Below are 26,504 nucleotides of genomic sequence, written 5' to 3' on the forward strand. Positions count from 1 at the left end.
AAATATTAACTTCAGCAGACACACAAACACAGGGCATGGCCTTGAAACACGAGAGGGAGGGTATGAGGCTATGCTTTCATTGCATGAGATCTCACACCTCCACTGTACAGGAGTGGCACTGCTGAGGAAGGAAAGGCTGGAAGTGTTGGCTGTGCAGGAAGGTCGGGCTGGGTTTAAGTGAGGGCGAGGCTCACTGAGTTGTTTTTGATGGCAGAGCAAATACTGATCAGCAACACTGATACAATAAACTTGACTCACCAGCTGAAGAAACGGGGACAAAACCAGACTACAAGACCAGAGTTCACATTTAAATCCACCTCTAATGTGGCCCTGTGGAAACAGCTGGAAAGGAAAACCAGGTGGCTCGAGAAGGATGCTGAAGGCATCATTGCGACAGCCAACACAATAGGCCCTCTGCCCGAGGAAGCCAGAAATAGGAAATCTAGGGGAACCAGTCAGGAGAAATAGCCATCTGCCACGCTGTGGCACGCACGTGCTCCTGCAGGGCGAGGGTCACAATGAGACGTGTCAGGGAGGAGCTTTCTACATTCCTATCCACTGATGAAATCGATATGTAGTAAGGCAGAGTTCACACGCAGGATTAACTGGTATCATTATGTGTTTGAGTAAACAACACAACACAGATTCTCTAAAGCCAGTATTACTATTCTCAGCATCTTTGAAGCAGTTTGTGCCTCACTGAATGGCTCTTCAGCACCAAACAGGAGCAGACACTAGGCAAGGCAGGCCAGGCTCATCTTTCTGCTCATTATTCCAAATTAAATTTAAGTTAAAGCAATTACACAGCAGAGAGGGGGTGGCAACAGAGCCCAGAAACAAATGGAGAATTAGACATTCTTATCAGTGTACACTGTATGTTTCTGGCTGGACATAAAGCAAACAAAAGCCAGCTGTCTGCTCACTAATTTGCTGTTTTTTGTGTATTCACACTGTGAAATTAGCATGTCAATAGTGACCTTGATAGCAGTGATGGATGAACGCAGCACTGTTTGCTCTACTGCTTTAGCTGAAGCAAAGGCAGAGGCAAACCCAGCCCTGCAACGAGTTGTGTCATCTACCTCCAGGTAGCAATTTGAAATTGGATTTCAAATCGATCTGCTTCAAGTCCAGAGGAGCGCAGTCACTGTTTAATGGAAACAAAATTTGGTAATATTTGGTGTCTGTTTCAAAAATATTTAAAAGATCAATTTTTTTCCTAACTGATTAAGAGATGTACACGTTTGATTTAGCATATTTTTACACTAACCCCAGAGTATGTGTGTTCCCTCCCGGGATTGATTCAGAGATCTTCTCATTGTCAGGAGAATGCGTACACCACTGCACAAAAGAACCACTATCTGTCTACTGACCAGCGTTATCACCTTCCTCCTTAAACAGCTAGTGGATAATCTGAATGACATTTCAGTAGGAAAACTTCCTTAAAAGAGTGTGTGCAAACAACGGCAACTGTTATACAAGTTAAGCGTTAATGAGTTGATGTTTGGTGCAGTTTTTTGTTAACATGTGTACACAAGCTGTTATTTATTGAGAGCTTTGTATTCTCCAAGTGGAAGTTTATTGCTACAAATTATCGGTTATGGTTTTTAAATCTATTTTCTGTATGCCAAAGACGTCAAGTGCCATTCATGCATTTTACCGCTGATGTCAACTGATGCCAAAATGTTCATTTATTGTGTATTATAAAGTATATAATATTATTTAATGCATTTTTTACAGTAATAGGCAATAAGTTTGGGGTCACCTTCTTGTCAACTGCTTTTGCTTGGAACCTTCCAGCTAATGCAAAGGCAGGGGGCAGGTGTGGATGCCATATAACCTCTTTAACAAATCCTGGAGAAGCCCCAAACACTAAACTGCCTTATTTAAGATAATATTTACGCCAAACAGGAGTAAGAATTTGGTGGTGTTCATAGTGTTACGAGTCATGGAAAAAGCACACCCGGGGGGAGTACAGCCAGCAGATAGGAATGATAAAACACTAGGTATTGCAACTCTAAGTCCATTAGGACACAGTACAGCTATGAATGATAGGAAGCATTAGCCTCATTCAACCAGCTTTGGCCTCAGCTAATGCCCTTGAATCTCAAGGAGTTTAGCATCCCTAAATGTGCTTAAGTGCAGCTATTAACCCCAGCACCAGCGTGGCCCTCTGGCAACTGGCACTCCTTTGACTGGTAATCAAAGGAGTGGCTTCCACTAAAAGCACAAGCACTATTAAGGTTGGTACTGCCCATTGATAATGCAGGTATATGCAAACAGAAATGGCCATCCATACAATATGTCACAGTTAATGACATATTAGTGATAAAAATGTCTTTAGCATGAACAAAAAAAAGTAATGGCAAAATTAGTCACAGGCTGGAACACAAAGAGTTTGCACGTGTCTGTAGGTGATCAGCCCCCCCATGTTCCTCCAGGGTCTAATTAACTGCTGAGCTCAACGGCTACTTTTCCTCTCTCACCACTGACACACAAACACAGCATCCTAATCAGCACACTTCCCATCATGGCTCATGGTAACATGCACAGCTGAGACAGATAAAACAAGCCTGGCAGTGACAGAGCTGCCTCACAAAGAAGCACCTCTCTGTGCCATTTACATTTTGCTGTCAGAGCTGCCTTTATTTACTATGTAGGTCAGGCAGAAGACTACCCAGACGCACATGTTTTTCCTCATGTAATTGCCACTTTAAGCTGGTTGGGCTCATTTACATATAAACAATTGCTTGCGGTCAGGCAAATATCACTTTAGATGCTTAGTCATGCGTACGTGTCAGCTCATTAGGTACAGAAAGAAGTAAAGTCAGACGACTTGGTTTGGTTAGAAAAAAACAAATAGAGGACTACAAGGACCGCAGTGAGCAAACCTGCTGTCATCAATAATAAATACGTAACTGACTCTTTGTCCCAGAGATGCTGCTCTTAGGTGGCCAAAGTAACTGGCATTTAAAAGCAGCCTGGGACAATGTGACAATGTGTGATAATGCACTGAAAATGTATACGTGGTATATGTCAGGGTAAAGGACAGATGCCACACATGAGGTAAAAGACACACATGTAACTCTCCTGTTGCTGTGTACAGTGTCTGAGAAAATATTGCCAAGTTTGAGCTTTTCAGTTCACAATAATAAGAAACAAACTGCATCTTCCAAAGGGATCGCACTAACAGGTGAGCATGCTAGAGTGGCCGTTTGGAAGAAGTCAGGCTTTGTCAAAACAAGAGGTGAGCTCCAGCCCTCCTTTCAGTTGGCTTCATTCAGAGCCATGAAGGGCGTCTTTGTGCCAGACTGAGCTGCTGTGAAGTGAAAGAAGGAGGCGACAGGAGGAAGGTCAGAATTGTAATGAGCAGCAGTGAGCTAACAGTTATCATAATGGACCATGTATGGAGCACAGGACAGCACGTGATTGTTAATGAGATGACTTCTAAGCTTATTACTTCTATATTGTGGGCTGGCAGAATGGGAAAAAAAGGGAGCGGGGAAGGATAAAGTCATTCCATAGTGAACTTACACGTCGCTGAAGACCCACAGCTAACGCTACACAAGGAGGCAGACAGCTGTACCATAAACTGACACGTGAGTAAAGGGCAGTGAGCAATCATTAATAATCATTAATGTCCTGAGATGCATGGGCAGCCAAGTGATATAAGGCGCACGCTAATTAATTGACACGTTTTGATGCGATTGTGTTCACAAGAAAGACGTTCCACTATAACCATTATCACTGGAGAGGGATGGAGGAGGGAAAACACTTATGCTTGGGCCAATCAGGACTGTCGTCATGGTGATAACGCACCCCAACAACCCTCGCTATCTGCCTGTCATCTGTAAAAATAAGCCTCTATTAGTTCCTGTCTCTTTCAGGTACCCATCTCCTAAAGAGCACTTTCTTCTGATTGGCTGATTTGTGGAAGCCTGCCAAGGAGCAGGCGCTGCTTCGTTCTTTTGCCAAAGTGTTGGCACAGTGTTGCAAAACTACTAAAAAACAGTGACTGTGGCAATCTCTCAAATCCAGCCAAGCATGCTGGAGACTGAATCCAAACCAGAATTAGAAAACACAGCACAAACATGACAACGATTACTGTGGAACTTTGTTACACACATCAAATTAATGCACAGGTAACACTGTATCAAAAGCTGTATAGAGCAGTAGCTACATATGTCCCTGTTAAAAGGAGTAAATAAAAATATGTTACATTTCCTGACTAAAGTAACAGAGCTAGTTATTTTTTTTGCTATTGGCAAACAACTGTGTATTATCTCACTTCACTTGATTAATTGGATGCTGGAATACTTAAAATAGCTAAAATACTACTTAAGTAGTCCATCGTCTTGCAGCGATAACAGTCCTTGTGATGCAGCCTGTGTTAATTTCTACTCAGTAAGGGCTCAATTTAACTAGTAACATATAAACATGTGAACAAAGTGCTGTCTGAAGAGGCCCCTGATCAATGTGACAACTTCCCCACACATAATTCTGCCAAACACTTTAAGTGTCAAACATTATTATTATTCGTGGATCACTAATATCAAGGGGAAGTCGTGTTTCCCGTCTCCATAAACAACATTTGCTTGAAACATAGCCCAATTACAAATTAACTGCTGAGACGTGACACATAACGGTCTTAGGACCTGCAGTCAAAGACTCTAAATCGACAATGACGTTACATAAATCAACAGAGATGACCTCCATCAGCTGAGACAGACACACTGCCTTTTGAAAGATCTCTTTTTTTTGAGCCAGTTGAATTTGGCTGGCAGTCTCCTGGCTGCTTTGGAGGTCATAACTCACTATGGCTGGGTTAACAGCAGACAGGGCACCAACACAATGCTTCATTCATGCGCCGCTCTTCTGGAGTCGTGAGATAAACAAGGTCAAAAAATGCAAAGCGCTTCTACGATGACTGTGCAGAGAACAGACATCGCAATGCGCCACAGAAGAACATCAACGGTCAATGGGCAGGTCTGTGGGACTGGCTGAAAGAATGATTGAGCAAGATTGCGAAACATCATGAACTCATCAAATTCTCCCTGGAGATCCAGATGTGCAGTGGTATGCAACTACACAATGACACATCTGTGATTCTAAGAAATCCACAAGGGTTGTAGCGGTCTGTGTAATTTAAATAACAGTGCTCTACTGTATGCAAAATCACCTACAGTATTTGCATCTTTCAGTCTGATCACATGGGTCATTTGAATACTGTGACAGAGAACAGTAGCTCTCAGCCCACTGCTTGATTTCTAGGCTTCTCACTATAGTGGGGTAATGTGTGAACATATCATTGAAGCACCTTCAAGCCCACCTTCAGCCCTTCTCCTGCAAACCTGAAGCCACGCCTCTGTTTGAGGTGCCTTCCACCATATGCAAATGAGTACATACATTATCAAAATGCCATAGATTGTATAAAAAAGATGCATTCAGCCACCACCGTCGCATCCATTTTGATCTCGAGTGTTTTAGTCATGTACATAATGAGTTTTGATGAAAGGGATGGATCTGATTATGCAACACTGTAACACTGCATGCCCATACAGTACTGACTTGGCATTTATATTCCTACAAATGATCCAAACAGTAAGTAAATAACACATCGTATTGAATATGACATAGTAACTGGGTCCATATATTCATTAGAGAAGTATTTACTGAGGTCAAAAAATAAGTAAGGCTCAGGATAAATTCTCATAGACTTCTACGCAAACCGACTTCTTTTTGCAACCGAGTAGTTGCCCCCTGCTGGGAAAATGCAGGTTTAAGGAACTTTCATGTTGGCTTCACAATCAGAACCAGGGACAGTTTTTATTTTCACTGCAGCCTACAATCAACACTCATTTCTGGCATAATACCGGTAGAGCTGGGCGATATAAGATTTTGTCATATCACGATATGTTTTTTTCATTTCTGGCGATAACGATATATATCACGATATAAGCCAAATAAATATATTTGTAAGATTTAAATGTGCCGTTGCTCACAAGTAAAATGTGAAATAATCAGCAGCTTGTTTTGATTTAAATATTTATTTCCCATAATAAGTTCAACAGGGTAGATGTACTTAAGGAACATGAGACTTCAGTTTCAGATAAATAAAGGCAAATATTGCAAACTACACAAAAGGCAGCCACTAAAGCGTTTAAGTTTCAAAATAGAACAAACAAAACAGACTACTAAATTGTCAATTCCACTTAGAAACAAAATATTAATTCTAAAAATAAATCTTAGTTTGTTTTACAGAAGAACAGACAAAATTGACTAACTTTTGTCAATATCAAATAAACTGAGAACTAAAAGGAAATTCTCAATCTCTGCTTGTTGTATAGCTTAGCTTTTCAAACAGTTTTAACAGTTACTTTAGTCTGACAAAAGCCGAATGACGAATTAGCGCTTTCAGTCAGAAATTGAGCATTTATTGTATTTCCAGACTTGCTTTCGGCACAATTTACAGTGCGCGCTACTCTGTTTTTTGTCAGACTTGAAATAGCCGAAATACCCTCACACTACGGAACTTCTATGGCCCTTCCGTTCGATAAGCTCTCCGGCATTGGAACCATCATTGTTTTTTTCTTCAGTAACCTTCGCTCACGCTCTCGGTTGATTTTTCTCTAGTCGGCAAACTCATTTCCTTCATTACCTGGGCAGCCCGGCTGCAAAAACAAATACACATGTGCGCCTTGGCACTTGTGCTGTACGTAACAAGTCACGTGACGTGACGCTGCGGCTGTGATTGGTTCGGCTCTGCGCTACTTAATTTGGATTGGCTGTTCTTTTTTTTTCTTTTTTTTTTAAGAGGACAAGAGAGATGAGGCCTATCGCAATAGTTTAATTTTTCTATCGAGAAAAAGTTATTTCGCAATACATATCGTTATCGTTCTATCGCCCAGCTCTAAATACCGGACTTAAACCCTCTCTCCCAGGAGAAAGGCCTCTGCTTAACACATAACACCACTTCTTAATTTCCAAGCAGGCTTTTTCTAGTCTTGATACTACCGACCTGATTTGGTTTGAAAAGATCTTATAAACCTAATCTAAACCTAATCTTATAAACCTAATGCGACATACCTGGGGAGCACTGAAAATCAGACAGACAAAGTTAGCAATTATCTGGACCGCACAAGCAGAGCTGTTAGGGGCTTAAAAATCAGATATTTCCCTCAAGGAGGAGGCTGAATATATAACGTATGGCTAGAATCATGACTTCAAACAATGCTGAGAATGCTCAACTATTTCTGCTATAACAGTAAAAAAGAAATTGGGACACTGATAACATGGGACCCATAGCACCTTTAAAACCTGATGATTTTAGACAATTCCTTTAAATGGTGGAGATTTAAATGAAGCTGGTTGCATGAAATCGCTCCATAGTGGTATCTGACTTCCTTTCATGCACCTGGCTGCCTGGGATTGTGACTATGATAATAGCAAGTCAGTGGGCCCTCATGCATGAGGGCAAGCTGGAAAGAATTTGTCTGAAAAATAAGAAGGATGGAAAGAGACATGAGTCAGAGAGATATATGACCAACAAAGATATTATTGATATGGAAAGAAGAAGAGAAAAACCTGATCTGTTTTCTATTTTTATGAATCGTTCCATCTCTCCGCTTCTTTATTGGGCAGCTGGATATATTTCATATGTTACACACATGCACAGAGAAAGAGAAAAACGCAAAGGGTCACTTGTCGTTAGCAGGAAGACGCTGAAAGAAATCCTCAATGTCACCCAAGCGCACACTTCCCACACACAACAGGAAGTGAGACACACTTTGCTACAGAGTACCCAAGTATCACTTCCTGTTGACCGCGTTGCTGCATTGCGCGTTACTCCGCAGTGTCAGTTTGTCAGTTTATGCTTTTTATTGCTCAAGCGTAATCTAAAAATAGGCCCACCAAGGTTAAAAAGGAAAAAAGTGCAGGACATGCTGTGGTTACAATAATAGTCTTAGAGGAAAAACCTGACCAAAAACTTAGGGGCTTTAACTCATGCCTCTTGTCCCTGGTCCCTGATGGCCAATTAAGACACAGAGACGGACCTATTCCTTAACACGGCGCATAAAAGGACATCTGAGCAGACGTATAAAATAACAGCATCACCTTGGGAATACAGAGGACAAGGCGGGGAATAAAGAGCCACATAAAGCTGATGACACAGTGCATCAGCCGGCAGCATGCTAGAGAAGATGATGAGAGGTGTAGGAGGGGATGACGGGGCCACTGGTTAAGTTTGTGCAAGTTAAAAATATTACTCAAGTGGTTTCCCAACACCGCAGCTGATTGCACAGGTATCTTTGTTTTGGCATGCTGCAGTTAGCTACACACAGACACTCAGTAAGTGGGAGTGTTTTAACAGGCTGATCAGCGAGGTGTTTTCAGGCCGGGAAGGAATTAAGTAGCGACGGGTCATAACAGGATAAGATATGAGTTAGCGTTTAGCCACATCGCCTGGCTCTTGTTTTTCACTGAATCATCAGTGTATGTGTGAAGATGGCTTGAGTGTCACCAATACCTTATTCATTTAACATGTCACCCATGTGAACTGGTGATACAGCTATAATGATTTTAACCATTATTTACCAGTAATAACTGTTGCCAATCCACCCCAGTGCGTTAGAGAGGATTTTCTTATATAATTCATTAGCTAAGGATGGATGGATGAAATGAGAAGTAATGAAGTAATGCCGGCTTCTCATTTCTCCTCATGTGGAAAATCAAAATAAAGACAGAAACCTTTTCCACACACGGCAGATTTACTGACTGACACTAAACGAGAAATCTCTGAAAGATTCTCTTCCATTCCTCTTTTCAAATATAATAATAGAGAAAAATATCCTCATTAAGACTCTAGTATAATAATGCAGAATTATTCAACGCTAAAAGCCAGCCTCAAATCCCATCCTATATAAAAATCTGGCCTCCCTAATGCCCTTGGATTTAAATACACACACACACACACACACAATGTGATTCCTGTTCCAAAGCCTGCACCCCAAGTTCAGTGCCACACAACAGTCCCTAATGGGTCCATGAAGAAGAAAGCGGGCATGTCGAAGGGGCAGGGATGGGGAGGTTTCTACTTTCCTTTTCTTCAGGAATGCTCACTTGTCAGCACAGCGCGGCGGTGAGCTGAAAGAGCTTCCCCCGTCCGGCCATTCATCCAACACACAAAGGCAATTTCACAGAGATGACAAGCTTTCTCTCTGCTATTCTTCCTCATTGCTCCTCATCGTCTCTCAGTTCATTCCTCCGTCTCTAAAACACACTTTTTCACACTTGCACTCCCAGGCTGTCATTAGCATGTTAATGGACATCCAGTAGAACATGAACGCAAACCAGTGGGAAACTTGTGGTGAAAAACACAAACGGAGAAAGCAAAAAAAGAAGGCCTGGGAATGTCAGCATACCACTCTATCTCCTGGCTGACTCCGTCTGCGAGGGTGGTTAATTTGTCTGGAGCTAAACCACTCAGAAGCACCGCTCAACCAAAGGGCCCTTCATCCATCAGGCTGATGAATAGAAGCGAAGTCACCCTGAAGAAAACGGAGCCCTTCTGTAGACTACATCAGAAGTGCTTTCTTCTCTTGTACCTTTTTATCATTTAAGAATGTGATAAATACAGAAAAAGGTTATTTTCCATAATGAGTGACCTGCTCTGGTTATAGCAACTCAAACAGGAAACGTTAACACTGGTTGGACTCCCTCATTTATACAATGTGGATTAACCACAATGGTGTGTGTGGTAGCTGGGAATAACTCATCAGATGACAAGGTTACTCAAATAAATTAAAAAAATTTGGAAATAAATAGAAATGTTAGCTAGTTAATATACACTTTATTAACCCCTAAGCTGCTTTTCTGCAGCCAATATTTAGCTGTTCCAAACAGCTTGATTTTTTTATATCATACTCTGTAATGTTTATCTAAAACAACATGCCATGATGTGGTTATAGTTGGAAATTTGGAAAATTATGCATCAACTGTCCTGACATACAGGCATTAGGTGTGGCTTTCCTAATGCATTCATACATTTGTAGCTATGACTGGCCTAGTAGAAGCTAGCTAGTGTTAGCGTAGCTGTCACTTTAACAATAGAGAACAAACTCCACACACAAAGCATTTTCACACATGCTCTTATGCATTATAATAAAGAAATAGATTTTTTTTTAAATTTCCACATCTGGCAAACACACTGAAGCGGGTAGACATAGGAAAAACAACTTCATGGTTTTCAGGCTATCGCTAACAAAGGAAATGCAAGCTAAGCTAAGATGTATTTTTAATAACACATGTACAATTAACATTTCTTTTAAGCTTGTTAACAATATGAATGTTAGTCATTTTACATTTTCTTTTTTCTTCAGTGATGACAAATTTGTGTCAAAAAGCCTGAGTATTCTCTTGTAATTTGTACATTTGGGCATTGTTTGCACTTTAAACATGTTCAGTGGGCTGCCAGAGAGCTCATCACCAGTCAAAAGTGCTGTTAGGTAAGAGTATCAGAGGTGGAAACATGTATTTATGATGACATCCTTAGTATTCAAGTTATAAATAAACCCGTGGCTTTGGGTGGCCCTGCAGAGCAGGTGTCTGAGAGCTCATGTAGTGCTGATTGTTTATGTGCTGGACTGGACCAAGACAGAAAAGTTGAATGCGGTAAAACCTAAACAGTGAACTGAAAGATGTTACAGCTATATTTTTCTGTGGGCTTTCATTATAGCCAACATCCTTCACATTACACACAGTCACATTATGGAGACAAGCGATTGCCCAAACTGTCCATCTACTGAGCTTTACATGCTATAATTAGCAGGTACAGTCTGGTCCAGCCAGCAGGATGAACGAGCGTCTGGCTGTGCAGCTTAGTACACACCAACCAGATGCATGAGATCTTCTATCAGTGAGACGAGAAAAACCAGATTCACATTTGATAATTCAATTCAATTACAGTTTTTTTTATATAGCGCCAAATCACAACAACAGTCACTTCAAGGCGCCTATTATTCTAAGGTAAAAGATGCTACAATAACATAGAGAAAAACCCAACAATCAGATGACTCCCTATGAGCAAACATTTGGTTACACTGGGAAGGAAGAAACCTTCAGCAGAACAGCACTCAGGGAGGGAGACAGGACAAATACACTTCAAAAAGGACTGACGAAGCTTTTCAACAGGTGTTCTGATTTCAGTGCGTCCAAGTAGGACTTTATCACCTTCATACTCATGTAGCCATTCAGAGATCCCACCTGCCCCATGGAAAGGAGCATTAGACCACTCTTGACAAGACAGGGAACTAAAGTGATCACCCAGTACAACTCTGCATTTATTTAGAGGGAATTCTCTCAAAGGTAGGGATCCATCAAATCCATCTAGTGGTCCAAATTAGAGTCCTTGCCAAGTCAATTCTTGCTCAAGGGTTCAAGTTTTTCTGTTGATTTGTCATTATCACGTATGTATTACTAATCAACCTGAATAATGACTGATGCAGAAAACACACCCCAGTGCTGTCAGTTTCATGCTCAGCAGTCATGCTGTGCGGCTGCTTGACCTTTTCAACTTCCTTGTGATCTATGTTGCATTTTTCTCAGAATTACAACAGAAATCACTTTAGGAATTTCACAATGACACAAATGATGAAGTGAATAATTGAAAGGGATTTTACACAAACGTCACAAGGTGCCAACAGTCGCTTTAAAAAGACACAGCATGCTGTGCTGTGCCTGTTGCTCATCACTGTAAAAGTGCACCGCAGAGCTGAGCTGTAGAGCTGCACTTCCTTCACCTATCAGCAAAACAGAACCACACGAGGGGACAGAAAGCGCACCTGAAACTCATGCTCGTCTTACATTTCAGTTCAATTCTCAGATTCCCCATTAGCGTGTGACCCAAAGCCATTCAACCTTCTGCCCAAACGAGAACATTTACCAGAATAAAAGCACAATCTTAACAAGGTGATTAGTGACCCAGTATGCTCATTTTCACCTTTATACTTTTATCCTTGGCCTCCACTAAAGTAGTTTTGTGTAATACACATTTCAGATACACACACACACATGTTTGAATATGAGTGTCCACCACTTTAACATTATATATGTGACAGAAGACAAAGAAAAACCTCAACACTTTAAGTAGTGTGAGACTATAGTCCAACTCTCAGACACTTACTGGAGCATCAACAGTCTGAAGTATTTTTGTTCATGTGGGGACACCTGAGAACCTTTCCATAGCCTTCCGAATGATCCCCAAAACAGGACCGGGCACTTACAGGATGACAAACTGAGGCATCGTCCTTCTTCTTTTTCTTGCATTGCTGTATATTTTCACAAAGCATCTACCCAGGAGGAAGTTAAAGAACAGAAATTATTCTACTGCAAAGCTATACAGGACACCTAAAACCAACGGAACTGAAATATATTGTATATATGTCTCAACAACCTGAGGGCATTACTCGGGATGCAGCAAACTGGAAAAACTAATACAAGCTTCACGCCTCAGGAGTTTCACATTGATAAGAAAGAGAAACCAGAGGAAGAACTGCAAAAGAAATCCCAATGGAAGCCAAGAAGCTGCTCAACAAGACCGACAGGTTCACTGTAATGTAGACCAAGTATGCTTATCTGCTCATGTAAAACCTGAAGAACATGTGTGGTGCTGTTCGCTTCCACCGGTGATTTTCCATTTTCCTAAAATCCTCGTTGTTATTATTAGTTCTTAATTCTGTACTCAGTCATTCAAGCAGGGGTAAAGGGAGGACACGCAATACAGAGACGGCTGGCTGGATGATGTAACTGTTAATATTAACAGTCAGACTAGCATTTCACTGAGTAAACAAATAAACAAGTAGAAGTACCCAACTTGGATTTAAAAACAAGTAAATATTGAATATTTCTCTAAATTTAATTTGGTGAGATCAATTAAAACAATCATTGTTCTGTCTGTTGGAAATTCAGTTTATGTAGACAGCAGCTGATATGTGATTTTCAATGATTTAGCACAGTTATTTAATGTATTATCAAAGAGGATTGCATGTAATTGCCAACAGGGGCGATCGTGGCTACAGGGGCGATCGTGGCTACAGGGGCGATCGTGGCTACAGGGGCGATCGTGGCTCAAGAGTTGGCAGTTCGTCTTGTAATCGGAAGGTTGCCGGTTCGAGCCCCGGCTCGGACAGTCTCGGTCGTTGTGTCCTTGGGCGAGACACTTCACCCATTGCCTACTGGTGGTGGTCAGAGGGCCCGGTGGCGCCAGTGTCCGGCAGCCTCGCCTCTGTCAGTGCGCCCCATGGCGGCAGTAGCTACAATGTAGCTTGCCATCGCCAGTGTGTGAATGTGTGTGTGAATGGGTGGATGACTGAACGTGTAAAGCGCTTTGGGGTCCTTAGGGACTAAGTAAAGCGCTATACAAATACAGGCCATTTACCATAACTAAACTCCAGTCAGTCTCAGACTGATATCAGACACAAAGCAGACTGACTTTATCTGAGGGCAACATTTAATGCAGGTGTTAGCAACAGTGATCTTATTCTATACCTATTTAAATAAAAATAAATATAGTGAGATAACTTTATTTTAATGAATAAAACAGATATATAGACAAAGTTTAACTGTCATTTGATTTGACAAAAGGTGATAAATTGCAGTATATTTTACTGCAACACTTAGTGTACTGCTAAACACTAAAAATTATATAATATTATCAGGGCTCGCAAAATTTCAAAATCCCTGGTAGCCCTTCGGGCAGGGACTCTTCAGTTTTTGGTAGCCCAAAATAAATTTAAGTAGCCCGAATAAATAAGGGAGCAATTTTTTTTATGTTTTGTTTCCTGTTTTGTTTCCGTTACAATATTAACGGAAAAAAAACATTAATCAAAAAATTGTTGAAACACAAATTACAATATTGTATAAAAATTACAATCATCAACTCAAATACTTGGTTGTAATTGAACAGAAATTTCTATGAACTTGTAAGAACTGTACAACAGGAATCAGTCTGTGTCAGATCCTGAATTTGAAATTTCCACTGGAGTCACGGGTAAGAGGCAAGTGGAACCAAGATCTAGGCCATTTGCTTTTTGAAGTTTGCAAAGACTGCTAAATTTTGCCAGTGGTAGTTCACTCTTTGCAACATAGTAGGCTGTCCTTAACAGATTTTTCAGGTTGATTTTTAGTATGTTATTTACAGACTGAGCAATAATCCATTTCTTGCATTTCTCATGGGTTCTAATGGGGGCCTTTCTTAAAATTACTGGTCCCAGTAACAAAGGCACTTGTCGACTCAGAAATCGAGGGAAAGCAACAACACACCCGGCAGAACATTATGTTATTAACATGGGTGCACATAAGTGGTCCGCATGTGCGCATTCGCTGTCAAAATAAAAGACGCGCACCAGATAAGAAGTTGCAACACGCGTTTGCGTCCATATAAAAGGCACTGTTTTTGTCCGCTAGAGTGGGATTTTCATGGCATATTCTGCACCAAATCTCTGTGCATTCATCATTTGTTTAAAGCCAGCTCACCTCCTGCAACCACTTTTCCTAGAATACGCGCTTCTTTTGCGGTTCGGACTCCATCTGACATTTCTTTGGAGGTGGAGGAACACCAAAGTAATTGCTTAAAGGAGCTTCTTCGACATCTTTAAGAGTTCTAAACAAATGTCTGTCCTCCTCCAGAAAATCTTATGGACGCAAACACGCGTTGCAACTTCTTATCTTGTGCGCGTATTTTATTTTGACAGCGAATGCGCACCTGCGGACCACTTATGTGCACCCCTGGTTATTTAGCTTGTCATATTCCAGCCACAGAAATTCTTTTGTCCATGAAACCATAAAGCTGCACTTTCTTTTTGCCTTATAGTCTGATTTGTCATAACTTTTCCGTTTTGTGGTAAGCTTTTCTTTGGCTGTCACTTCTTCACCCTGACCGGTCTTATTTGGCTCAGCAGAACTAAAATATATATCCTGCTGCCTTTACACACGCACTCACATAACGCTCAGCGATTCTCTGCGCGATCAACCTCTCACATGTTTAAGCTTGCTGCGGGAGATTTCACTTGTCATGTTTGATAGTAAACTAACGATTGATAAGACGATGTCAGAGGAATTGGTGCGCAAATTATCGTCACTCACCAATCAGTACTGTCGCTCTCTATACACAGTTCGCGCGATTGCAAAGTGAAAGCAAAAAACAAGTGCAAATTCAAATGCGATTTCAATATGTCACATACAGGGCTGCTCGATTATGGCAAAAATGATAATCACGATTATTTTCACTGAAATTGAGATCTCGATCGAGATCTCAATTTCAGTGAAAATAATCGTTTATTTGATGATATTTATTTAACAATAACAATGTATTGAATAATGGCTTTAAAGATTGTCAAAAATAGTATAAAATAGTGTGCAAATACTGATAACAGTGCAAATGTTTGCAATATAAAAAATAAAATGTAAACATCTATGTTTAGTGAACTTTGCCATGTCGCTCTGTGGTGCAGCTACTACACCAAAGTTTACACACTATGTCTACTTGATCCACGTCTGACTCCGCGAACCCATAATGTTTCCACACCACTGAAGGGTTTTTTTTAACCTCTTTTCAACCAACGGCAGTCACTCTCCTCTCCAAATAACTTCTGCTTAGCTTTCCGAGCTTCCCTCTGTTAGCTCCTCTTAATTGTTGTGCCTTGTGTTCGAAACGCAGAGAGGTGCGCTCGATTTGCCACACGGAGCAGCGCGAGAGTAAAGCACGAGGGAGGTGCTAATAATCGGCTCAGTCATTTTTAATGATCGTTGAAAGCCCAGATCGTAATTTAGATTAAAATTCGATTAATTGAGCAGCCCTAGTCACATATTGACAGTGGTTCACCGATGCCAATGACATATTTACCCAGCTACATTTCCGAAAGAATGCAAAAGCATTGACATATATTTTTCCTTCCTATGATAGCCCTACGGGCAGGGCAGGGATAGATTCTGGTAGCCCGACTGGAAAAATCGCTAGCCCCGGGACGTCGGGCTAGCGATTTTGCGAGCCCTGATTATTATATCATGAATGACTTATTCTCACCTTCAGCATAGAACATCCTAATATGAAATAATATATGACTGTAAGCTTTTGTTACCCCAAATATCCAACTATTATGGACGGATTATAAGAAGACAAACACATAAACCAAACATATTTAGTTTTATGTCTAATTTTGTGTTCAAAGTATGTTGAATTCAATTGTTGAATTAAATGCTTGTAAAGTATAATCAGTATTAGACGGTGTGTTCATGCATCACAAAAGTCAAATGAAGAGCGGGGAAAAACAAATTGTTCAAAGGCAAAGTTCACATTCTTCTGTTGAAGAAGCCTGATCACATTTATCATGTCAGCTCATGAGGTAAGCAATAAGCAATGAGCAATGAGCGATGAGCAATAAGCAGGCCACAGGCAGATTACTATCAGCTCACACGCCCTGATAGAAGAGGAAGTTTTAGTGCTTCAGTCCCTCGGGTCAGCCAATCAGTGACTGCGTAAGACTTTCACAGAGCTGTCCTGAAAACAGTGATGCAAGAAAGGGCAGGCGTGTGGGCCGTGTCTGCTGATGAAATTTCAGTGGTCAGCTGATATTGTGATTCACTGTAATTTTATTTTCAACTTTACCACCAAGTCTGCCGTCTGTAAAATTTACCACTGCTTTCTACGAGCATCTACTTGGAGTTCAAGTCAAGTCACGGTGCGAGTGCGTATATCTGATAAACATTACACAATTTTATAACAATTATTAACCACAAAAAGTGATCCCAGGCTGTTACATCTGCTCAGTGTGCATGCGTAACACCTGAAGTAGTTATCTCTCTATCTTGATCTTAGCTTTCTATTTTGGTTTCTTTTCTTGTGTTACAAACTAAACTTTCTACACTAACAAGCAAAAATGCTGTTTTAATTCAAAGCTTTGACCAAACACACTGGAGTTCACCTCTCATCTGAAACCACTTTAAAGTTTCACTTTCACTTGCTGCTCACTCTTGTTTTCACTGGCAAAAGATGGCGGTTTAGCTTAAAAAACAAAACAAAACAGTACTCCACAATATTAGCACATGTTAGAGAGATATCTCTCTAACATGTGCTAATATTGTGGAGTACTGTTTTGTTTTGTTTTTGGCTGCCAGGCATCCAAGTTCTGCACCATGCGAAGGTGAGGACACCAGCATGCGTGCTAACACGGCTGCTGGAAGACACTGAGCTGATAATTAAAGCTCGCGCAAAGGGGGTGATTCTCTTGGAAAGGACAGTCCTGCATTAACGTGATAAAATTCTGAATTTCGCAACAGCTGCCAGCGCAGATAAAAGGTCAGAAACAGATGCAATTTCTTATTCGTGTTGACATTCCCATGTCTTTGTCATTTAATGGGGTTTAATGAATACTGGAAGAACTTGAAGTGTCTGATAAGAACCAATCGGGCGGCAGTCGGAATTTTCCAACTAAAGGTGGAATGATTGCAGACGTTTGACTCTTTTCAAAGTGAGAAATTCCTATGTGAACCTAATGGTGACATTGTTACCTAGCAATAGGTCATCCACCTTTGAGAGGAATTAACTGAGCTGTTGTGAATCAGTGTTCCATAAATACAATTTAACTGAAAGGAAAGAAAAATATCTGGACTAGTTGTTTCTCACACGTCTTAACACATTACCATGTAGCTGCTGATAAAACACTAAGAATTAGCATCAAGCTACATGTATTATTTTGTGTGTGTGTGTGTTCATTATATCTACCAATAAACATTTATATTTTTGAAAAATCTGAATTTCTAACCTTTAAATTAAAACTGCTCCAGTCATGTTAGCGTGACAAAGCTAGCTCCTAACTCAGAGCGAGCTAATGGCTCAGTCACACGAGTGAATTTCTGTTTATTTAGACAAATATTTAATTATTGCAGTTAACCGGCGTATAATCACAATCACAGTCTGATATCAGACTGATAACCGATATCTGACTGACTCCGTCTTAGGGCAATATTTATGGCGGCTTTTAGTGATGGCGTTGTTGTGCAATCTTATTTTGTAGTTTTGCTTTAGTAAAGTTTTCCTTTAAGGACACACTTTGCAAGCAGACCGGTTGAAGAGAGGTGGGTGGAAAGGAACAGGCGGCGCACATGCAGTGAAGCTATGAGGAAATGAGCTGAGAGGAAAGAGAGGAGGAAGAAGGGCTAGTGACAGAGCTGATGTAGTTGGCATGCGGGTCCAGTTGAATTCACTGGGACAGGCTCACTTCGTTTGAGCAACCTTTAACACTGAGAAGATAGTTTTCGTTCCCTTGTTGTCACGTGCCTGTGCTGGTGTGACTTCTGATTTAGGGTATGCATAAGTACATTCTGAGAAGAGTGCAGTCATGGCATGAGCAAACGTCCACTGTACATCAGTCCCATCCCTTTTGTTAGCTCATGTTACGGAATCAGGTGAAGCCAGGGAGCAAACAAGGCAGCAGTGTGGGAATGAATGGAGCCGCAGAGGCCTTATCTCCATACAGGGAGACTGACTATTACATAACTATTACACTAAGAATCAGCAGCGGTTCCAGTATGAGGAAGACCGATTGTACATGGGGTTATACAGCCTGCCTAACCTGGCATCCTGCTCATGAGCAAACATTTCTAACCTTCAGCTGCAGTCCCCTGAGGAAGGCCTGCTCCACGGCAGTCGCACTACACTTGGACCTAACAGACACCTTGACACAATGTTCAACAGAGACCTGACACTATAGAAGAATCTATGGAAGAATCCCATAATGGTAAAAATGGCAGCTGTTCCACCACTGCACCCAATGAGCTTGTTACAGTCAAACAGCAGCAGTGCACGGGCTCAGCAGAGGTTCAGTGGCGCAGTGGCAAAAATACAGCATGTCTCATTATCATGTAAACATGAAGGTACATGTACTTGTTGTTTTCTTGACTTATGATGATGTGATTTAGCATGTCGTCTCTTCTGCTCTTTGCTAGCAGGGACAGAGACAATGATTGTGTCAGCACTTTGGATTTAAGCTGTATAACATGAGTATAACACATTGGGAATAAAGCATGCCAATTCAAGCTCGTTTAAATAAGGGCTCTCAGACCCAAAGAGGTGCCCAGGGTCATTGTCAAGCTGGCTAGCAAGCAGCAAGACTTGCGTCTGGAAGAGTTTTGGAACAGCCTCTCCTATAGGTCAGGGTAACTGTGCTCCCCATGAGCATGACGACCGATGTGGAGGTGGCTGACATGTGGAGTTATCGTACTACAATAACTCAGAGTTTATTCGCTTGACTAATAACATAAGACAGGACAAGTGGGATGGAGCAGGTCGAGTGTGTTAAGTGAAAGTGACAGTTACTGATAAGGGTGAAGCTTGTTCATGCGTATCTTTTCTTTAGAATTTGCTGCAGCTTTTTTTTCTTTTTTGTTTTATAAACCATCTGAGAACAAACCAAGAACCCACTCTGAGTGCTACGCGTGGTTCTGCTGCGATGTGAGCACCCCCCTAATAGGCCTACTAAATAGCTTATAGGAGCTCTTGACATCAGATCACGTGACCTGCACAGAGAATGCCACGTTGTCATGGAATGGTAGATGTTCAAGTGTTTTTTGTGCCAATGAGGATCACATGATTTTATAAAAGGCTTCACTCCAGCCACTAAAAATGAGAAAGAAATTGTTTAGGCCTCCTTGGCTCTTATGGCGCCAACTACAGCCTTTATTTATTCATTCAGTTTTAACCATTTTTACCAAGGTGGTGATCACATTCTTCAACTCATCACTTACTTCTTTAGATGACATCCTGAACAATGCTAATATTTTATTTAAGTCTAATATTTAACCTTAGGAGACCTGGTCTGGACCCTGGACTGCAAAATGTTCACTTCTGACCCACCTTCTGTCCTTCCTGTCATTATTACAGTGATGACGCAAAAGTGCAACAAATGTAGTAGTAAGCTGGGGTGGGTTAAACTGGTTCTGCTACCACACTGGTCGGTCCTGAAGTGTCGATAAAATGCGCATGAAGGTGATGTAGCGTATTTACATTCTGTGCCAACGCATTCCAAAGCATTGGCTCACCTTATTTTAATGAAAATGTGGCAAAATGAAAGACAATGAAGGGCTTTTTAAATAAGCAGTGTAGCGAGTTTTACTGCTTTAGTAAAGCAGCATCTGCTAAACTAGTTATGCAACTGTTTGCACCTCAAGTCGACGTAGCGTTAAAGTTAAGGTAATGTTTACTCTTATGGTCTGTCATTAGCACTTCCTTTAATGTTCGTAATGAGTTATCGCTGTCTGAGATCACGGGCTCCCTCTCTAAATGAGTTTAAACAGACTCCCTGACAGCCAGGGATTAATTAACCATGATAAATATAAAGTTAATCATCTTAACTTTATATTAATCATGGTTAATACTGGGGATATTTATAACTGTAGGGAAATGACTACAACTAGTGACACCACAGCTATATAGAGAAGGTCACTTGTTTCAGCATCTTAACTTATGTCATCATGACTGGAATATCTTTGAGGTTGTTAATGAAACAAAACAATGCAGCTGAAGATGTTACCTCTCACCTAGTTACCGTCCTACACACTCTCCTGTTTCCTGCAGCTTGGTAGCTAAGCAGGAACATGTTTTCCCAGATATAACCTAATACTTCTCCGGATGCTTTTGTGTCTTTGAACCCATTTGTTTTCGGTGTTCAGCAGACCTGACCTATTAAAGCTCACTGCCAGCTGAGCTCTGCTGCCAGACTGTGGGGCAAATAAAGCCTGTGTGAAGTAGAGCTCGGCAGTTCTTACCACCATTCTCTCACAGCAGGGTCACCGCTCCTGGATGTGATCTCCAAAATAAGCTGCACTGCTCCACATTCAAACTAGAACAACCTCTGTGTGTATGTGCAAGTGTGTGTGTGTGTGTGTGTGTGTGTGTGTGTGTCTTGTCCTGCATGCAGGCCTGGTCTCTGGGGGTTTCTAGTTTTCTGTGTGTGACAGTTTCACTAATATGGGTTAAATCTGCTGTTTGACTGAAGACCTTGCCTCGCAGGGAGTCCCCATATACTCACATCTAAACTGCATGTCTTCACTAATGCATCATTTTATGAATGCAAAACATTATAACATCCTGTCAGAGACGTTTGCAACTTGTAAACCTTTGTGCACAGAGTTTGCAAAGGGGGAGGAAAAGCAGTGTTTTGCTCAGGAGCACAGCAGCTGCAGAGCTCCGTGTTAAGGACACAAACAGCTTGCTGTAAGTCATCCAAGAGGACACTTTCAATGCTCACAGCTGGTGAGATAAAGCTCGGGGCATCTATCATTAACAACCACACCTGCTAACTAAGCTCCCAATTCTAGGTCTCATCCACTGCAGCACTGTGAGCATACTAAGGCGGCATGTGGTGTTAAAGAGTGGCCCGGTGCAGCCTGCACGCTAGGCCCGCAACATCCATCCTAACAGCAGCAGCAGGAGGAGCAGCCAAACTCACCCAGTGTCTTGACTGCGATCTGCCGCGTCAGAGGCGGCGGCAGGTTGATGCAGACCAGATCCACATCCTGATGCAGCAGCACGTCGTCGATCCTGTTGGTGTAAAAGGGCACGTTCATCTCCTTGGCCAGCTCCTCCGCCTCCTCCTGTGTCCGGCCCCACAGCGCTTTAACGGCGAAGCCCTCGTTCTTCAGCAGCGGGATGATCACCCGTGCGGTGAGGCTGGTGCCGAACACGCCGACCCCAGGAAGCATAACTCCGGGTTATTAGTTGGATTTGGTTCTGTGTGGATTCGCTTGGTGTTCGCAGCTCCGGACGACAGCAGAGCTGTGAAGGGAAGCGGCGGCGGGGACCGTCAGGTTGGCCATCCACCTGCACTCACACAATCTCTGTGCGGCATTTCCTCTCTGCGAACGGACACGTACTGTCGTTATCACCCGCCGAAAAATAACCCGAGAAAGGCGGAAATCCGACCCGGGCTTCTGCGCTTGAGCGAAGAAGTCTATAAATGAACCATTCCGCTCTTCACCTCGTCCGCGTCTGACAGCTATCACCGCACTGACTGCGCCAAGCAGGCGGAGAGCGTGTCCCCTCCTCCGCGGTTTGCTTACTCCTCCCCCTGCAGGACCCTCCCTGAAGATAACGGGGGCTGGAAGAAACGTGAGCCGGGAAAGCGCTTGGTCTGACGGCAGGTTACCGGAAACACTGCCGTCACCCTGTGCCCGCTCCCCGTAGGATCCCACAGCGGCCGCAGTGCTACGGTGCTGGAGACGTTACTGATGGTGCAGCACACACACACACACACACACACACACACACACACACACACACACACACACACACACACACACACACAGGAAGCGCTACTAGCAGCACCATTTCAAAATAAAAGGTTCACGTTGCATGGTTGTTCGTGTGTATGTGTGATTCATATGAGTTACAATCAACCAATCGATTAAAACTTTAATTCTGCAGCACTTTTCATAGAAACAAGTGCACATTCAGAGCAGAAAATAAACAAAACCTGCACTACACTAACAACACCTCTTTATTGTGGTAACATGAGACTCTCCCTCTTTGTGCTAACAATCCAAACACCAACATCATCAAATATACAGTTGAAACCAGATATTTACATACTCTTCAAATAAAAACACAATCACTTTTTTAATTGTAAAACATTAAATCAGACTAAATGTTTATTCTTTTTAGATTGATAAATATAAAAAACATATTTGTTAAATTTAAGAGTAAAGAGAGAAATTGTATGTCACCTTTCACCTTTGCTTTTATTGTTTATTTTATTTTATTTTCACTTGCTACACACGGGACAGACATGACTGGGGGAAAGAAAAGGGAGAAAGAAAGAGAGGTAGGGAAAGAAAAACAGCGGGGAAGAGGAACGGTGATAAAGGGCAAAAAACAAAAACCAACAAAACAAACAGACAAAAAATACATATATCAATCACCTGGATCACCTTTTGAGAAAGAAAAAAGAGAAAACAAGCAAAAAAAGAGAGCAATATAATAAACAACATCATCGCGATAATCTATGTGAATATAACAGTAAATACTAAATATTGAATATTATTGTGCAGCACGTAGGATCGACAGCGCACAGTGTGCTTTGAGGTAGGAGCCAAAAAAGGTGTAGTTTGTGTCTTGTTCCATCTCTGTTCTGTCCTCATTCTCCTCTCCATCTCCCTCTCTGTTCCTCTCTCTCCCTCTTTGTGCTAACAATCAAGCCAAACACCAACATCATCAAATATACAGTTGAAACCAGATATTTATATACTCTTCAGATAAAAACACAAACACTTTTTTAATTGTAACATTAAATCAGACTAAATGTTTATTCTTTTTAGATTGATAAATATAAAAAACATATTTGTTAAATTTAAGAGTAAAGAGAGAAATTGTATGTATTTCTTAATTGCAAATGGCACCCAAATTGTATTCAAAATTGAGCCACACTTATGGAGGTCCACAATTCCTTTCGTGGTGTCTTGGTTGATATCTCTTGATTTTCCCATGTCAAAGAAACAGGTTCTGTGTTTTGGGGGTGCCTTATATGCATCCACAGGTGTGCCACCAATTTACTCAAATGGACTCTACTAACCTATCAGAAGCTTCTTAAGCTCAGAATGGAATGTCTGGAGTTTTCTTATTAATTAAAGACACAATAAACGTAGTGTATATATACTCCTAAATTTGATGAAAGTGATAAAAAATAGACAGCTCTATCTGCGTGGTTCCTCCACATATCTGCTTTTTCTGGTGTTAATAGCGTGGAAACCACACACACCAACAACACTGTAGCTACATTCACTGCAGCTGCAGAAGCTGCAGAGGACCACATCACAGCCATGACTAAATTGTGTCTGCTTACTGTTACGTCTTTTTGATTTACTGTCTTATTATTAACTCATAATAATTTCAGTTTTTAGCAGTGCTAAGGCAGAAATATTACAAGATTTTCACGGTAGTAAATGGTTCCCAGAAGATGTTCCCTAACACTGGTCGTTCTGTACCGTTTCATGTTTTAGCAACCTGAATGTTGACCTGTGCATCAGAGTAATCGGACCCATAAAGTGTCATATTTGAAATTGTGTTGATCCCTGTACTGTCATTGTTCATTCTATGACCAGATACTTGCAAAAGGTGTCATCACCAGTCACACCAGTTCACTTGACCTAAGTGCATCTGGTGTGATTGCTAGCCAACAATATGAAAATGGTATTTTAACCATAGACTGTATAGAAAGATGTAGGCCTGCGTCCTCACGCATCAGTCAGTCACAAGCTGTATGCTTTTGCCACTGCCATCTTAGTTTTTGAAACCAGACATCACATCACACAGCAGATCTGAGAATCTCATTACAAACACCTTGCCTTCTGCCTTTTAATCATAATTTAATAAAGAACATCATGTTTTGTGGAATAAGGCTTGAAGACTAGCAATTGAGGCCATATACCCATCAGGCAACTACCAAAGGTATAGATCAATGAAGCTGAGGGCCCTTTTTTCACTCACTCCTACAAGACTATAAATCTTTTGGCCATCATCGTCTATGATTCATTAACCCTTTCATGCATAGTGGTCACTACAGTGGACCGCTATTCAAAGGCTGTTTTCTTGTATTTGTGTCAGTGTTGATGGTATACTTGCACATAAACCACTACATTGGACACTGATGTGCCACTCCATACCCTGCCACCCACTGGTCGTTTAATGCTACTATAGATGTATGACCTGTTTCATTGTAATTATTGTTATTTAACTCTGTCATGCATGACTTATGACAACCCCAATCAGGATTTCATGAGTATTTTTATTCATCTTTTCATGCCTAAAGATGAATAAAAATACGTTGAAAAAATCCTGATTGAGGTTGTCACAAGTCATGCATGACAGGGTTAACTTCCTAATCACACAGACTGAACAAATAATAAGCTTAAGTTAATCTTTTGCCCTGTTTTATTTACATATATTTGTGTGTGTGTAAATCATTGAAAGAAAACATCCTAATGACCCAGCAGGACCTCGTTCAATGAATGGAAAAAGCTGAATGTCACAAATCAATACAGACATGAGCGCACAATATTGGATTACTGGACTGTTATTTTGGTTCATGGGGGATCTGAAACACCAGTGAGATTTCTTTGTGTCTGCCAATAACACATTTGTGCAGATGGATGGGAACATCTCTGTTTCCAGATCATTTGCTCAAGAATGTACAGAGCGAACAGGAGAGAGACATGTTTCTGACATAGCGTGTGCCTGCTCAGAAACACCATATAAAGAAAAAAGGTTTAAGGTTTTTGTAGCACACACAGAAACTTCCTCCTGAAGTTATAACATCAGAAACCTGTCGTCCATGTGCCTTTATTGAAAACATGGTAGTAACTGTTCTGACTTAGGGAAAAAATGTAAATGTTGCAAACATCACAGTTGCACTGTAATTGAGTCATGTTTTTGTTTTGTTTTTTTAAATTTGTTTATGTGAGACAGGGACCATGTGGCCAGTTGGGGTAAAACCCATCAGCGCTGTCCATGAGGAAGGAGCAGGTGGAGTAGGAGGAAGACGAAACCTCCCACAGCAGAGGCACTGGACTACCTGACATCCTGCTGCTGCTGGAGATAATGTGGATGGACAGGAACAGGCTAGTAAAAACAAATCGCACTGTTGACTTGTGTTTAGGGCTCTGGCTGTTGGCATCATGTGGTATAAAGATGCTCCCACGCTCTGGGGTTTTGAATTTGGTTCTGATATCACTCATACACAGCATCTGTCGCATGGAGCCAGTTTGAAGAGAAGGCAAGGCTGCCCTCTTGTGGAGGATTGTGAGCACATCAATGTGGCCACTGTCCTGCACATTAACTGCACAGTTTGCTGAACCATGTTCAGGTTTGCAAATCAACCAACTCTTGCTTACTGCTCCTAACAAGCTGCACACAGTGTCAACATTTCTGAGTCAAACAATAAGTTTACCATCCACCACAAGTGACTTCACTGCTACTGAGACCTTAGCCTATCATTTTTTTAATGTCAGGTAAATTCAGAGTTGTTAAAACAGCTCAACAGCTATTCCTTACTAGTGCCTGCAAGTAAAAGGTTCATTTATGATAACTTACTCCATGCACCAAATCAAACCTTTATACTAGGTGGGGGGTGGAAAGGTATCTCATGCAGTATGCATTTTGCTCATACGCTGGAGAAGGCTGGATCACAGCCTTTCCACACAGAAACTCGACTGGAGCTCAATGGCAGATCGATGTGGGAGGTTACTTATTTTAACTGTTTAGGGTTCCCTGATCTGCCAGCTCCCACTTCAACCCCTGAAAATGGACAGTACACACCACAGCAGTGTGATAGCATAAGCAGAACACTTTCAGATGAGTGTGGGGTTTGAATCCTGTGTGAAACCAGAGGCTGTGATTTCAACATTTTTAGTGTATTTTCTAATTTTCATCTGATGAAAAGGAAAAAAGCAAAGGTTGGAAC

The 26,504-nt window shown here is 41.5% G+C and overlaps 1 protein-coding gene across 1 annotated transcript in view; it reads right to left on the reverse strand.

Annotated features, from left to right (window-relative positions):
• Positions 1-22,264, reverse strand: part of gfod1 (glucose-fructose oxidoreductase domain containing 1) — a 43,504-nt gene extending 21,240 nt beyond the window's left edge. The window contains exon 1 of the mRNA XM_063484207.1: positions 21,501-22,264. Within this exon, the coding sequence (XP_063340277.1) occupies positions 21,501-21,753 (253 nt within the window). The 5' untranslated portion in view covers positions 21,754-22,264. The remainder of the gene's footprint in view (positions 1-21,500) is intronic.
• Positions 22,265-26,504: the final 4,240 nt, after the last annotated feature.

This window comes from Pelmatolapia mariae, linkage group LG9, assembly GCF_036321145.2.
Source record: "Pelmatolapia mariae isolate MD_Pm_ZW linkage group LG9, Pm_UMD_F_2, whole genome shotgun sequence".
NCBI lineage: Eukaryota > Metazoa > Chordata > Actinopteri > Cichliformes > Cichlidae > Pelmatolapia > Pelmatolapia mariae.